The following is a 16681-nucleotide window of genomic DNA, read 5'->3' as shown; positions in this document are numbered from 1 at the left end:
AACATATTAATGGTTGCCAGAGGCTGGAGGGAAGAAAAACTAGGGAATGACTGATAATGGGCACATGCTTTCTTTTTCGGGTGATGAAAATGTTCTGAATTAACAGTGGTGATGGTTATGCAACTCCATGAATATACTAAAAACTACTGGTTATACACCATAAAAGGGTGAACTGTATGATATGTGAATTACATACTGATAACGCTATTTCTCAAAAAGCATCAAACAGTAGAAATGAAAATTCTGATAAAGTCACCGTGTTAAATAAGAAAACTTAAAATTTTAGAACCCAAGTATCCTTGTGTATTAATTTGTTACCTTCTATTTAAATTCTTACATGCTTTTAAGAATGTATGATCATGATATAAATCACAAGCTGCTCAGTCTTTATCCTACAGGGAAAGGATGCCTCAATACAAATCTGAATTTCAAATTTTCCTTTATTAAAGGATAAACCAAATCTGTAAAAATATCCAAATTCAAGGCCAATTCAATCATCTATGTCTATCTGAGTTAAATGTCTAGAACATCTAACTGTCTGCAGATGGTATTCCTCAACAGCTGTCAGAAGCAGACACCCACAGGCACATCTGCAGCTTATGCCTCACCTTCATGCACAGCTCCGCCTTGTCAAAGCCCATCAGCATGTTGATAATGTCAAACCCAGAGGTAGACTTATTCTTTTGATGGACTCCTCGAATGAGTGCACACAAGGTCTGCAGAGATGAGAGAAAGAATTCTTTCTAGAAAGAAAGTCTCAAAATGCGAGGGGCATTGGATCAGTAGCCTCACACTACAACCTCAGAACGTTCTCCTCATATAGCTGACAATCAACTGCTCTATGCTCTGAGCTCCAGAATGCAGTCGGGGTCTTAATATGTGCAAAATCTAGAAATTAAAAGATGAACAGCATCTAAAATTGTCATCTTTCTTATTCTTTTCTGGCCATCTTCTTTTTAAAAATAACATTGCAGACAAAGATTGGAAAGTGATTTTAAAAAATAAGAAACCGTTTTTGAGCTTGAATCATAGGATTGATAGAGCCTTTCCTTATTTAAAATTAATTTTAGAATTTACATAATAGCTTATCATCTTTAATTATTTTTAATAACTATACAAGATCCTGTATGATAACAACTATCAATTTAAATCTTAAAAATTCATTACAATCTCCATCCACTACTTACTAACTGTGTGAGCCTGGACAAATCAGTTAACTTTTCAGTGCCTCATTTTTCTCATCTATACAATGGGATAATAATAGCATTAATCTCATAAGGATGATGTGAAGACTATGTGAATTAATACTGTAAGGCACTTAGAACTTAGTCCTTGGAACTTTGTTAAAATTCCTAGAATAGCCTGGAACTTAACTTTGTTACAGCTCAATAAATATCAATTATTACAATAATGTACTATAATTCTATGGTTCACCAAGTGACTAATGTCAATATATTTCCACTGAACTAAAAAGTTTACAATTTCATGCCCGCACAGCAAGTCACTGTAATTACAGGAAGTACAATTTCCAACTTTCATTTCAATTTGCAATGAAGAAGTCCTGACAACTGTGATGCTCCAAATGTAGAATTTACTGTCCAACAGTTAAGAAAGATACAGGATAAACATGGTCCTTCTTTCTGGGGCATCAGCTCGAAAGGTAATTTCTATATTCTACAAATGAGAAAACTGGTGCTCACAAACTGATCTGCCCAACTTGTAAGTAGAAACGTAAACCCGATCTATCAAAAGTTCCAATAAAATTCTTTACACTGTCATGACTTCTTCATATTCTAAGCTTGTCAATCACTACCCTAGGTACTCAGCTCAATCTAGGCTACACTGGAGCTACTAAACTATAAACTGTAGAAATTTTGCCCCTCATTCTTTCAAAAAAATTTACTTCTAGAACGCTACCTGCCAAGTACTGATCTACACACCAGGAACAAAGTATTGAATAAAACCATCTTTACCCTCAAGACTATAATGTATTCCACCAGCTCAATGTTAGGCATAACAGTAATTCAAGAAATAATTATTCATGAATCTTCCACATGATAATGCCACTTAGCATTAAGAACAATGATTCTTAATGTTTTTAGAGTTACCGACCCTTTTGAGAATCTGATGAAAGCCATCTCTCCAAAAAAATGTACATATACACATAAAATATTACATAAAACTACAAGGAGTCAAGGACCTTCTGAAACCTCAGAATAAGAACTCTTGATCTCATGAGAAAATACTGTTTATATAAGAAAACACTATTTATTTAATTAAGAAAGTCTTATGACTTTTGCTGTAGACTAAGCATCCTTTCTGGAGTTTCTTCTCTATCTTTTACTTTTCTTCAGGTAATAATAAAAATTCTGTCAAACAATCCACCTTTGCATTAAGTCAAATTATACAAATGGACAAGATTACTACTATAGGTGTCCATTTGTTTAACCAGGAATATAGCTAAATCAAACAAAGCACAGATGTTTGGTTACTTAAAGAAATAAAGGGGAAAAAAGCCTCAAGCCTAAGGGTAATTTTAGGTTCCTCAAGTTCCGATAAATGTATTACAGTTTAAACAAGACTTCCCCAGTCTCCCAGCCATGTACCTGCAATGCATTAACCACTCGAATTGGATGTTCCTCTCCCAGAGCCTGGATGCAGTGTTGAAATAAGCAATTAATATTGTCCTTGATTTTCATTAACTCCTCACCATCAAGAGATTCCAACTTGCCTTCCAGGTACTCTAAATTCACCTAACACGGAAACAACAAGGGCCTGAGTACATTTTTAGTGTAGCGCCTAGAACATATGTGAAGGCAATCTCAGTTACCAGGAAAATCCACAGATACCACCAAATCTTACCTTCATGAGGAAGAGCTCCTCCCAAAACCGAGGACTGCATTTACTAGGGTCCTCTGTCTGAAACCAGAAGATAAGTAGATTCAGTATACCCAGCTAACACCAAAGCATTAAGAACACATTTGAAAGAGTCACTACATGTCTTTCATAGGGTCAATCTTACCTCTCACAATTAACTCTGAAAATGCTTGGTCATTCCAAACAGCTGTAATGGGGAACAATTTTGGTGGGGTTCCCCAAATGGAAGACATTGTACATGGATACATATTCCCTGCACCAGAAGTTAAATAACTCAAAGAATCTCCCTCAGATCTTCCTCTTCTTAATGAGAAGTGAAGAACCAGTCAGTCATATTCTGATACATCCCCACTGTACTTTTACGGGTGCTCAGTTTTCAAGCCCATTCATATACATGAAATACAACAGCCCAGTGAGCCAGGCAGGGTAAATATTATCACTGTTCTCCTTTTAGGAAAGAGAGTCCACAGAATTACACAAGATATGCAACTCCTTTTACAAGAATAACATGTTTTACACGTTTACATGTACTACTTATGACCAAGATTTCAGAAGTTAAGTACATATGCAGGGTATCTAATTACTCTAAACTTCCATGATAGGTTATATTTTAAAACACAGGCCTAGACCACGGTCAATACACAGTTCTGAAGACCCAAAGAAATCCCCAATATCTAACAACTTGAAACAGAATGTAACAGTGCATCTTTTTAAAATATCTGGACCATAGAATTCTAGGGCCAAAGGGAACTTCAAAGGACATCTAGGATAGAAAGGTCCTTAAGTCAAATCATAAGGAAGACAACTCTTAAATATATTCAGAAAGAGCCATCGTCTTTCAATTGTTTTACCCAGCTAGAGGCAACAATCTATAAGAACAACATAACAACAATCTACGTTAATTAACACATGATCATAATTTCTACTATGAGAGAACTTACTCTCACCTTTGTTCTCTTTTTCCCTCTGAAGAACTAGAAAGTAGCAGGCAGAGGTGAGGTTAATTCTCATTTTGGAACAAGAAACTAAGGAGTCAAGCTGTGAAAAATGTCAGAGCTCCAGGCCTTACCATGAAGATCTCATCATACATCAGCACCACTTTTTCCTTCAGCGGTTTTTTGGAGGCTGAAGATTTCCGGAGCAAACCCCCTCGTTTCTCTACCTGTGCCATGGTGAGAGAATCTGTGAAAAGAAAGCCACAGTTAGTGCTAGAAATGCTAAGATGTTGAAGAGTCTATTGAAATACCTCTTGATGGGAAATTTTTTACGAAGAAGAAATGATAAATAACCATGCTATAGATTTTGTGCATTTGTCCAACATCCCCTCCTCTGACCAGGTAATTTCAAGGTTTAAATCATAACTTGGTCTACAGCAAAACACATTTTACATCCTTAAAACATGCCAGTGGATAAGACTTAAAGAAGATCCAAAACCAAGCAGGAAAGTGTAACTAGCTCCATCTGTAATAGGTCTGGTCATATATTTGAGGTTGATGGAGGAAAGGCTGCAAAGCACACACTGCCCACAGACTAATGGTGAAGTTAAATTTCAAGTATTGATCGAGCTTAGGACCATTAAGGCAGGAAGTGTGATGCAGACTGATGTGCTCCATTGATTTCCCCAAAGTAAGTAGGTCCTCCTCACTGCAAAGTAGTTGGCCTTCACTGTCACATAAATCACACTGGACTTGACTGTCTTCAGAAATTCCTCTGCAAAGAAACCCAAGGCAGAAAACAGTAGTTAAAAGATCAAAAATTAAATTAATTTCAAAATAACCAAATAGAACTCCTTTCAAATTTAATTATATATATAACTTCACTGTATTTTTAATTCTCTATAAAAGCAGTTCCACAAATCATGCCCAAATTTTCCCACCTTGCTTCAAGGAATCCTCAATTTTTTTTCAAGTGAGAACTTGAAATGCCACAGGTCTCCACAGGGATTTACACATTCTCTTACTTTCCAAATTTTTTCTTCTGTTGACAAAATTCCTCTCTTTCCCTTAAATATTAGGCTTTAGTTATGAAACAATTTTATCCAATGGCAAGTATGGATGGTAGTGAGGAGACTGATTTCACTTTCAGACAAATCCAAAGCAGCAGAAAATTAATCTTGCTCAATGACATTTGGAAAATATACACTATGCTTCAAATCAAAATCAAAACTTTAAGGAAGAGATGAATCCAACAGCATAAAAGACTCTGTCTCAGATATCATCTTTCTCTAATACATATAGCCCCAAAGGAGATGCATTTTTGAGCTCTAAAAGCACAGAAAATTTCCTCACTAGATGTTATGCATTCTTAGAACAGGGACTGTTTCTTATACCTTTTTCATAAGCACTTGGTTCGCAGTAAATGCTCAGTATATGCTTGTCATTGAGAAATCCTATGTTTAACCTAAAATTTTAATTAGACCTATCTCTATCAAAGCCTCACTAAGACCTCTTATTCCTTTATGATCCAGAGAAAACTGAGGGAAAAAATAACAACAACAAAAAAAGAGATGATTCTTTCAGGCAATTTACAGTATATTGATCATCGCTTTGCCTCAAAGCATGAAATAGAGGCTCCATTCAAAACATTCCTGTGTCTTTTAAATAGGTTGTCAAGAGGAAGATGTCCTTATCGGGAGAAAATAAATTGGAAATCAAGAGGATCCTATTAAAATAAATCAAAAGCAATGCAATTCTAAGCTTAGTGGATATAGATCTTTCATGTGCTCAGCTTCAACCAGTTGATTAACAGGAATAGTGGGAACCAAAGTGCCTGGATGTGAAAAGCACATGTTTACAAACATCTCCTTCTGAGGATTTATAATTAGGTTACAGCTAATCAATGTCCACCCCAAATCTAATAAACTCACTTTCTCTTTCGGAATCAATACTTTCTAATAAGCAAAAGGGAATAGGAGAGGAAGGAAAAACAATTTCAACCGAAAGTACCAAATTTCCTAAGAAATTAAATTCTTTTCATCACTCTCCTTCCATCTGGAGCAGGGGGAAATTCAACGAAGGGCCTCAACTCATTATTCTCTGTCATCATCACAGGCACCTGGAATTTACCACCCAAGATGTCTGAAGTATGACTAGAAACTGACAACATAAAAGTCCCCTCCTTTTGCCAGTACCTCCACCCAGTGAGCACAACAAAGAAGGGTATCTAGAATGCAAAATAGAAGAAGTGTAGAACTCTTAAAAAAAGTCTTTCTGGGATCTCAGAAAACAAAGCCTGTGCTCCCAAATTTGAAAGTAAAATATCTGACTGGTAGAACAGTAAATTGCAATACATCAGTAATGTAAGTGTAATCTGTTTATATCCTCCCAGTGTTTCTTTCCTCTTTCACAATCCTCCCCTATTGTAGAGAGAACCAGTAGCAGCTGAGCAGTAGCCAGACATAACAGAACGAATAACCAGCAGAACTGAGACTAGAACACAGCTCTCCCAACCAACTAGATGACACTGAGTAAATCATTGTGCTTCTCAGTTTCCTTAGAAGTAAAGCTAGAGGATTGGACTAGACATGTTATCTAATGATTCTCTCAGCATCCCTGAAATACCACAAGCACAAAAGGAACACCTAAATACTGTAAAGCTCTAACTGAGGCACTGCTGCTGCTGCTGCTGCTAAATCGCTTCAGTCATGTCCGACTCCGTGTGACCCTATAGACGGTAGCCCACCAGGCTCCCCTGTCCCTGGGATTCTCCAGGCAAGAACACTGGAGTGGGTTGCCATTTCCTTCTCCAATGCAAGAAAGTGAAAAGTGAAAGTGAAGTCGCTCAGTTGTGTCCGACTCTTCGCGACCCCATGGACTGCAGCCCACCAGGCTCCTCCATCCATGGGATTTTCCAGGCAAGAGTATTGGAGTGGGGTGCCATTGCCTTCTCCAACTGAGGCACTAAGGAGTTACAAAAAGGAAACTCCAAACTGGATCCTCTAGGAGCTCAAATCTATTAGCAGAGACAGGCACAGAACAACCCATGAAGTGTTAAGTCACTCAGTCCCGTCCAACTCTTTGTGACCCATGGATTGTGGCCCACCAGGCTCCTCTGCCCATGGAATTTTCAGACACGAATACCAGAGTGGGTTGCCATGCTCTTCTCCAGGGGAACTTCCTGACCCAGGGACCCAACCCGGGTCTCACATTGCAGGCAGATTCTTTACCATCTGAGCCACCAGAACCCATAGCACAAGGCAAATCGTGAGAAATAGAGTTAAAGCACCAAGAAAATGCTGTGGACTACAAGGAAGAGAAAAAAGCATTCTATGACTACACTATGACCTCTGTTGGTCTGGGCTTTTAAATCCTTCTAGTGAAGAAGCAAATACAGCAAAGCCACAGCAATACCACAGAAATGTCATCTTAGGCATGAACCAGTTTCTGAGAAACAAGATATAGTAGACAAAGTAATAAAAAATAATCAGGCAACTTTTCAATGCTAATTTCACCTACCACCAAACTTAGGAATGGCTTCAAATCCCCCAAACTCAATGGTAAATCAATGAAGTCTTTCATTCCTAAACCTCAGGAACTGCTGGTCCCATGACCTGCATACAACTTCTCTCTGAAAGACCCAAGTCATACAATAAGAACTATATCTTAAAGCAATCCAGCTACAGACTTCTTAAATGCATGACACTTCACATCCCTACAGCATAAAATAATTAAATATCAAGATTTTAAAACCTAAAGTCAAATACCTCCAGTGTTTCACAGGCAAGGAATGTTAGTTACACTTAACAAGTTACTCATTTATTTTATTGTCTTCTTAAGCACAATATATGCCAACTCTAGTATCAGAAAATTAACTTAATAGAAATTCACTCTGATTTCCAGAGTGATCAGTTACTCTATTAAAGTCTTGGTATTGTATCTATACGAGATGATGAAGGTTAAAAAACTATATCTATTGAGGTAATCATTTCACAATATACATAAATCAAACCATCATGCTGTACACCTTAAACTTACACAGTGATGTATGTCAATTGTTTCTCAATAAAACTGGGAAAAATATCTTAAAAAGTCTTTTTTTTGGTCCCAACTATTATACACTCATTCTATAAGTTTCCTTTCTCTTCCTGGCTTCAATTTGCCAATATGTGTTCGACTGCAAGAACGCTGAAAGCCAAAGAATTGACGCCTTCGAATTGTGGTGCTGGAGAAGACTCTTGAAAAGTCTCTTGAACTGCAAGGAGATCAAACCAGTCAATCTTAATCAACTCTGAATATTCATTGGAAGGACTAATGCTGAAGTTGAAGCTCCACTATTTTGGCTACCTGATGCAAAGAGCCAACTCACTGGAAAAGACCCTGATGCTGGAAAAGACTGAAGGAAGGAGGAGAAGAGGGCGGCAGAAGAGATGCTTAGATAGCATCACCGACTCGTGTGTGCCTGCATGCTCAGTCACTTCAGTCGTGTCCGACTCTGCACAATCCTATGGACTACAGCATGCCAGGCTCCTCTATCCATGGAATTCTCCAGGCAAGAATACTGGAGTGGGTTCCCATGCCCTTATCTAGGGGATCTTCTAGACCCAGGGACAGAACTTGCATCTCTTAAGTCTACCTGCATTGGCAGGCGGGTTCTTCACCACCAGCACCACCTGGGAAGCCCAGCATCACTGACTCAATGGACATGAAATTGAACAAACTCTGGGAGACAGTGAAAGACAGGGAAGACAGGCATTCTGCAGTCCATGTGGTTGCAAAGAGTTGGACATGACTTAGTGACTAAACAACAAACAACAGCAAAAGCCATGGCAAGAAGCCATGGGAAGAATGTGCAGAAAAGGGAACCCTTGTGCACTGCTGGTGGGGATGAAACTTGGTACAGCCACTACAGAAAACAGTATGGATGTTCCTCAAATACTAAAAATAAAACTACCATATGACCCAGCACTCCCACTTCCATATATATCTGAAGAAAATAAAGTCACTATCTTGAAGAGATCCACTCTCATGTTCACTGCAGCATTATTCACAATTAAAAAAAACATGGAAATAACCTAAATGTCCATCTCTGGACAAATGGATAAAGAAAAGGTGGTATATACATACAGTGGAATATCATTCAGCCATAAAAAAGAAGGAAATCTTGCCATTTGCAACAACACAGGTCAATCTTGAGGGCAGTATGCTAAACAAAATGTCAGATAAAGACAAATATTGTTTGTTGCATGTGGAATCTAAAAAAGCAAAACAAATAGAAATTGAGTAGATTAGACTGGTGGTTGCACAAGGGATGGGGAATGGGGCAAATGGAGAGATGCTGGTCAAAGGGTACAAACTTCTAGTTATAAGACAAGTAAGTTGTGGGAATCTAACATAAAACCTGGTGACTATAGTTAACAATACTGTATTATATATCTAAAAGTCGCTACATTAGATCTTAAATGTTCTCACCACACACACACAAAAAAAGAAAAACAGTGACCATGTGAGGTAATGGATGTGTTAACTTACTTTATCATTGGTAATGATTTCATAATATATATGTATATCAAATCATCACACTGTATACCTTAAAGTTATACAGTGTTAAATATAAATTGTGTGTGTGTGTTAGTCACTCAGTCATGTCCGACTCTAGCACCACTTTCACTGTAGCCTGCCAGGCTCCTCTGTCCATGGGATCCTCAAGGCAAGAATACTGGAGTGGGGTGCCATTCCCTTCGCCAGGGGATCTTCCCAACCCGGGAATTGAACACAGGCTTCCCGCACTGTAAGCAGATTCTTTACCGTCTGAGCTGAAAATCATATCTCAACAAAATAGGAAGAGGGTACGGAATGGCTCTCTACAGGCTTTTAGGGTAATGGTCTGGAGTTTTAGGTTCACACTTGTGATGGACTGGTAGCAAGTTATCACCCTCACTTCTCTGCTTGATGAGGCTCCAAAACACTAGTGTAGGTAGATGCTCAGAAATACATCGCAAAACATTCCAACCAGTGTGGAAGAAAACAAAAAGTAAAAGAAAAGAACAAAGGGAAAGAAGGAAAAATAATAAAAATAAATGTGCCCACCATCCAGGAAGAAAAAAATATGCACAGATCAGGCGTGCATTCATTCACTCAACAATGCTAATACTGATCACCTTTCAGGTGCTATGTATTAAGGGTACAGCAGTGAACAAGACAAACAAGATCCCTGCTTTCAGAGCTTTCATTCTAGTAGAGGAAGAAAGGCAGCAAACAACTTGAGACAATGATAAGTTACTTGAAGACAAATTGTCTAGGGGGACTACAGATAGCAAATCAAAGGACTCTAAGAAAAGTGACAGGACGACTAAGATCAGACTAACAGGAAGAAAACAGCCATGTGGAAACCTTGAGAAAAGTGTTCCAGATAGAGGTAACAGCAAACTGAAAGGCCCCAAGACTTGAACACACTTGGCACGTTCAAGAAACAGAAATGCCAGGGAATTCCTTGGCAGTCCAGTGGTTAGTGCTGTGCACTTCCACTGCAGGGGGCCCAGGTTCAATCCCTGGTTGGGGAACTAAGAACCTGATGCCACACATCATGGCCAAAAAAGAAAGAAATGCCAGAGTGCCCAGGGTATAAATATTCCTTTTTTGAAAGGTTTTTGTAAAGCTTACTGAGTGTGAGTTTTTTTAAATATATGAAGAGAATTCAAATGTCCATTAGGAGTAGAATGGGAAAATTATATTATATATATTATAATATATACAGTAGAATACTATACAGAAATTTTAAAGAACAAACTATTGAAATAATATTGATAAACTAATAGATACTGAATAAAAAATGTCTGAAAGAAACGAGTACAAACTAATGATTTCATTTATATGAAACTCAAAAAGGTAAAATTAATCTGTGGGGACAGAGATTAGAATAGTTGTTACCCTGGGCAGGGAGATGAATGGGATGGAGTATAAGGAAGCCTTCTGAGGTACCAGAAATGTGCTCTATCTTGACCTGAGTGGAAGCCATAGAAATATGTACATGTGTAAAAGAATTATCAAGTCATACACTTCACATTATGCATACGGTTCCTCAATCCAAAACTATGTATGTGTTCACATATATATACATATATGTGTGTGCTGCTGCTGCTGCTAAGTCACTTCAGTCATGTCCGACTCTGTGCGACCCCATAGACGGCACCCCACCAGGCTCCCCCATCCCTGGGATTCTCCAGGCAAGAACACTGGAGTGGGTTGCCATTTCCTTCTCCAATGCACGAAAGTGAAAAGTCAAAGTGAAGTCACTCAGTCGTGTCCAACCCTCAGAGACCCCATGGACTGCAGCCTACCAGGCTTCTCCATCCATGGGATTCTCCAGGCAAGAGTACTGGAGTGGGGTGCCATTGCCTTCTCCATACATATATGTGTGAATATATGAAAATTTAACACTACCCATGCAGAACATTAGAACAAAGCCTAGTAGGGACTCCAACTTGCACACACAGGACACTGCTCTAAAATAACCACTGAAGAGTTGACACTTATTTTCCACTTATTATAGACCAAGCACTGTCCTAAGCACTTTATACACGTTGTTTTATCCTCACAATCTATGATCCAGGAAACTTGACAATAAGGAAACTAAAGAATGAAGTGGTTAAAAAACAAAAATAAAAAAAAAACTTGCCAGGATAAGTGAAAGTAGAGACTCAAACCCAGAGAGCCTGATGTTTGAGTTCAGCCCTTAACCCCTATACTATACTGAGCAGAGATGAACAGAAGTAGAGTAACCTACACAAACAAAGCTGCCTCTGCAGAGAAACTGAAGAGGTTCCAGGTGAGTGAGGAGGAAGAGTACAGGCTTGCTCACCTAATGAACAAACTGTAGAGTATCCAGATATCTTGAGTTTCATCACTTATTTGCCTGTAGGTAGTTGTGCCATCCTAAGAAGTAAAAGAGAACTATCTGCTGCATGCATATGTATATAAATATACATATAATGGTGAAGTGAAAAAGAGACAGACAAATCAATGAAATAGTAGAAAACTTAGAAGGAAAAATTGAAGACCCTGAGTGTCTACTCAAGTTGATAGATGTATTCAGTATAATAAATGGAAAAAAAAAAGGCTGAAATACATTGATATCCACTGTAGGATCTAATTGATACTATATTTAAACTGATTTAGGGCTTCCCTGGTGGCTCTGATGGTAAAGAATCTGCCTACAATGCAGGAGACCCAGGTTCGATCCCTGGGGTGGGAAGATATCCTGGAGAAAGGAATGGCAACCCATTCCACTATTCTTGCCTGGAGAATCCCATGGACAGAGGAGCCTGGCAGGCTACAGTCCATGGGGTTGCAAGAGTTGGACACAACTGAGCGACTAACACAACTTAACTGAGCTAAGTCAGTGCTCTGAGGGTAATTCTCCACCAAAACTTGATTATGAATGGAAGATACTATAAAACAAGACAGAAAGATGAAAATGCTTTACCCCTGCAGAGCTGTGATCACATGTTTCAGAATCTCCTGGCATGCCTCCCAGAAATGTAGACTTCTAAATCCCTCTCCCCACTACTGAAACAGACTTTTCAAGATAAGGATTAGAGGTCTACATTCTAATAATGACCCTAGTCAGTGGTTCTGAATTGGGGTAATTCTGGCTCCCAAGGGACATCTGTTGATGCCTAGAGGTATTTTGGGTTATCACAACTGGGAGGGGAGGTACCACTGGCATCTACTGGGTAGAGGCCAGGGATGATGCTAAACACCCTAAAGTGTACAGGACAGTTACCACACAAAGAATTATCTGGGCCAATAAGTCAATAATGCCGAGGTTAAAAGACCCTGCCCCAAAAAACTGATGTTCACTAAAGTGTGAGAAGTACTCATCTAAGCCTTAAAACAAGCCCTCAAAAGAAAGTAGCATCTGGACAGATTTTTGAGAGGATGAATAAAACTTCTGCCATCTCCAGGAAAGGCACTGGAGCAATCCTCACCTACTTCCACTTCATTCTCCCCGTATTACTCACCAACACCATCCCCTCTTCTCAGGATCTTAGCCTCTGTTTGCACATCTGTGAAAGATCACTATAGAACACATTGACTATAGTAGCCCACAGTGCCTCCTGAAGGAGATGAAAATCCTGTCTGCCCAGAAATTGTGGCTATGTCAGATAACACCACTCCACTCTGATCATGAGCCATTCACCCAATACACACTAGGTTTACCAAGTCAGAAACAGTCTTCTGACCCTCCTAAAAAATTTCCCTAGTTCCTCTAGATGTGAGGGTTTGTGTTTTTAATTTTTAGGCAAAAGTTTCTGCTCCCTATGTCCTTCTGCAAGGCATTCCACACTCCCAAGGTAAACACTAAAACTATAATGCAAGGCGTTTTTACCTTCAAATCCCAACCCTTAATTTCTCAAACTAGCTCCTGTATCACCTCTTCCTTTCTGAAGGCCCCAAAGATTTAGCTCACTAATTGGATTCACATACTCATGTTCCACGTGACTCCCTGTCATACCTTCTTTCAGTAGCATGGGACATGGGTTCCCCTAATTCTACCCCCAGACTGGGTCTGAAACCAGCATGTAACTCCTTTCCGTTTTACTGCATTTTTACTGCTAGTCACTCTAAGTCTTTTATACCCCCAAAATGAAAATAAGAGTGAGACCTGCATTCTTGAAGCTGCCTGTCTAAATCCCCTTCACGTGGTCTTTTTTTTTTTTTTTTTTTTTGGCCACACCGCACAGCATGTGGGATCTTAGTTCCCCAACCAGGGATCCAACCCTTCCACCCTGAAGTGGGAGCGCAAAGTCTTAACCACTGGATCTCCAGGGAAGTCCCCCTAAATTCTCTTCATAGAGAGCTCCCCTACAGGCCACAACCCTTTCATTCTATCATTTGTTTTATTTGAATGATGGATTCCAGCCCCAGTAATTAAAATAAAACAAATGATAATTACTGGGGCTGGAATCCATCATTCATTCCTCCATATCTTTCAGAGCACAGCCTCCCACTCAAGGTGGTACATAATAATAAATACTACTACTAAGTACTCACTATATACTTGGCACTGTTCTAAATGATTTAAATATACTGTATTAATCCTTACAACAAGAAATGAAGTAGGTACTAATACCATAATTTTACAGTGAGGATTTTACTTTGCCCAAGTAATAAGTAGTAAAGCCACTAAATCTTTCTGGTAGCTCTATGAGAATATCGTGTTAGTGCAAAAAACAAAAAACAAACAAGTGCTTACTAGTAGAACATTCAAAAATCTAGATTCAGTTAAAATTATGTGGATACTCCAAACTGGTATTCATATCACATTCCCATGGTACATCTGACCACCATCACCCCTATTTTCTAGATGCTAGGACAGAACTGGCCTGATTCAGTAATAAGTACATGAGCCACTATGGGGCAGCATCCCTTATCTTGTGTGTGTTCCTATGCTCTGTACAGTGTTTACCTCAGAGTGGGTGTCTAGCCTACACTTGAAAGTGGAATTAACTCAGGGACTTGCCCAAGACTAAGCAGCAAGTGGCGAAACCACGATTTCCCCAATCTCTACTCTGGGTTATTGGTCGTAGCCTGCATCTATTAGAAGTGAACTAGCTCCACAGAAGAGAATTCAATCTGGTCCCATCAGAATCTGCTAAGTCTGCCTCCTTTCACAAATTAATAATAGAGATGAAGAGGTTCAAGCAAACGACTATGTCAGGTTCCCTTTCAAATGATTTTACATAAGAAGGAATGCACTTGTACCTTTAGAAGGAGGAACCAACTTCAAACTGACAGGATTTCAGGAAACTGTGATTGAAAATCACCTTTTTCTGACAGCTCCCAGAATGAGAATTCATTGTAAGATCCTCTTCTCAAGAGCAGGAGCTGTTGTAAATTAATACTGTCTATCTCCTGCTCAAGCCCTGAACTTCCTCAAGCAGTACAATGTCACTCACACCTTCTTCATCTCCTTTCCTGTTGAACAATACAAGCCTCATGAATACCACCTAAGCATAAAATGAAAATTATAAGACACACTCCCATAATCTTCTTAAAGGAAAGCACAAAAGGTAACAGCAACCTAGCAAAGTAAATTGATTTCCTGTTAGCTCAACAACTAACACTTACCAGGACCTTATAACAACATGAGCACGGTCTAAGCAGAAAAGGACACAAAATTAGAGGTATGGTCCCTGCCTTGAGATGCTTACTATTAAGTGAAAGAAGTGCCTATTCAAAGAATTTCTTATAAAGAAATAGACATTATTTTCCCAGGAGTTTTTTCATGTATGTCCTTCTTCCAAGCTACTGCCAAAATATCAAGCTCACCAGGCCTCCTTATTTCCAGCTGCCTACTAACATGTCCATGGGTATATTCCACAATCAACTTGATCTCAGCATACCAGACTATCTCCACTGTACCTTTTCCAAAGTCACCCAACCCTTTAAAAAATCTGCTCTACTTTTTCTAATCCATATCCTGGTCAATGAAATTCCCATTTACCCAATTTCTCAAATTAGAAAGCTTAGCCCACTGTCTCTCCCTAAAACAGTCACTAAGTCCTATTGCAGCTATCTCAGAAATACTTTTAAAATCCATTCCCCTTCCTCTTCATTCCCACTGCCACACTTGATTGAGACTCTCAGTCAATTGCAACAACTCTAATTAGTCTCACTGCCTCATTTCTCCATTACTTTAATCTGCAGTTCTATCATTCTCTAACATTAAAAAGTTCCAATGGCTCCCGGCTCTCTTTGCAGTCTCACCTCCAGGCAATTTCCCCACCACACATTCTGTTTCAGACAAATTTCTGACACTTAAAAGTCATGTTATTTTCTTTCCTGACTGTCACCATGTCTTTGCTCATGCTGTTGTCTCCAACTGGAATGCCTTTCCTTACCTGCACAAGTTCCTACTCATTTCCAACAGCAACTCAAATACTTCCTCCCTGCAGATTGCCCTGACCCTCCAGGCAATGGTAATATTTCCTTCACACCAAATAAATTCCTTTAAATGGATTTGTAACACGCAGCATTACAACTTTCATGTGAATATGTCTCTCTGATGTTCTTGAAGAAATACAGTCATCATTTTTTAAAAAGTATAAGAAGTGGATTTATCTTGAGAAACACACTCCTCAGACAGTGTGGGCCATCTCCGAAGGCAAGAAGCCTGACACTCATAAATCTAACCCCAGAGCCAGTTACATAAGTGCTCCATGAATGTATGTTGAATAGAGTTCACCTTCATATATCCTGGATCAATTTGGTATTTGGTTAGTTTCCCCAAATTCTATGGATTTCTGAACTTGGCTCTATATGAAAGTCTAACTTTCCTAACACTGCTTTGTGTTTTCAAGAGGTTTTATTATTACTATTCAAATGTCTAACGAGTATATATGCCTAAACACCCTATGAAAATACCTTAAAGTCTCCCCTGTTCGCTAAGGAAAGAATGAGAGTACTCGTTCACAATCCTAACAAGAAGACTCATCCTTTCCTCTAGGCTGATCCTATATCTGGAAAAGCCCTCACACAGGAGGTATTGTGCACACAAGACCAACGGAAGGCACACCGAAAATAATTCCAATTAACTTGAGCTAAATTAACAGCAGACACAAACCCTATTTGCCCTCCTTTACAAAGTCAGTGAGAGTACAGAATAGCAAAGAAACAGCTCTCACTACACGCAAAACTTCTCCTGGAGAGGAGGAATTGGGGCGGGTCAGATGATCCACATTTACTGGGCCCTGCCCAAGCCTCTACTTCTCCACGTCGAGAGGCAGCATTCCTCAGCCTCCCATAGTTCTCCTTCCCCAAGGAACCAGCTTTTATTTCCTGTTTCTTCCCTACACCTTGCTGGG

At 39.2% G+C, this 16681-nt stretch overlaps 1 protein-coding gene across 3 annotated transcripts in view; it reads right to left on the bottom strand.

The window, feature by feature from the left end:
* C26H10orf76 (chromosome 26 C10orf76 homolog) overlaps window positions 1-16681 on the bottom strand; it is a 167776-nt gene that overhangs the window by 150362 nt on the left and 733 nt on the right. The window contains exons 2-6 of one of the 3 annotated variants that reach the window (XM_018041317.1): window positions 4451-4587; window positions 3947-4059; window positions 2863-2919; window positions 2607-2753; window positions 609-716 (exon numbers count right to left, since the gene is read on the bottom strand). In XM_018041317.1, coding sequence (XP_017896806.1) covers window positions 609-716; window positions 2607-2753; window positions 2863-2919; window positions 3947-4059; window positions 4451-4490 — 465 coding nt within the window. In that variant the 5' untranslated portion in view covers window positions 4491-4587. The remainder of the gene's footprint in view (window positions 1-608; window positions 717-2606; window positions 2754-2862; window positions 2920-3946; window positions 4060-4450; window positions 4588-16681) is intronic. The other 2 variants (XM_018041319.1, XM_018041318.1) reach the window with 2 other exon arrangements.

Source organism: Capra hircus, chromosome 26 (assembly GCF_001704415.2).
Source record: "Capra hircus breed San Clemente chromosome 26, ASM170441v1, whole genome shotgun sequence".
Lineage (NCBI taxonomy): Eukaryota > Metazoa > Chordata > Mammalia > Artiodactyla > Bovidae > Capra > Capra hircus.
This window is presented reverse-complemented; position numbering and strand designations above follow the sequence as displayed.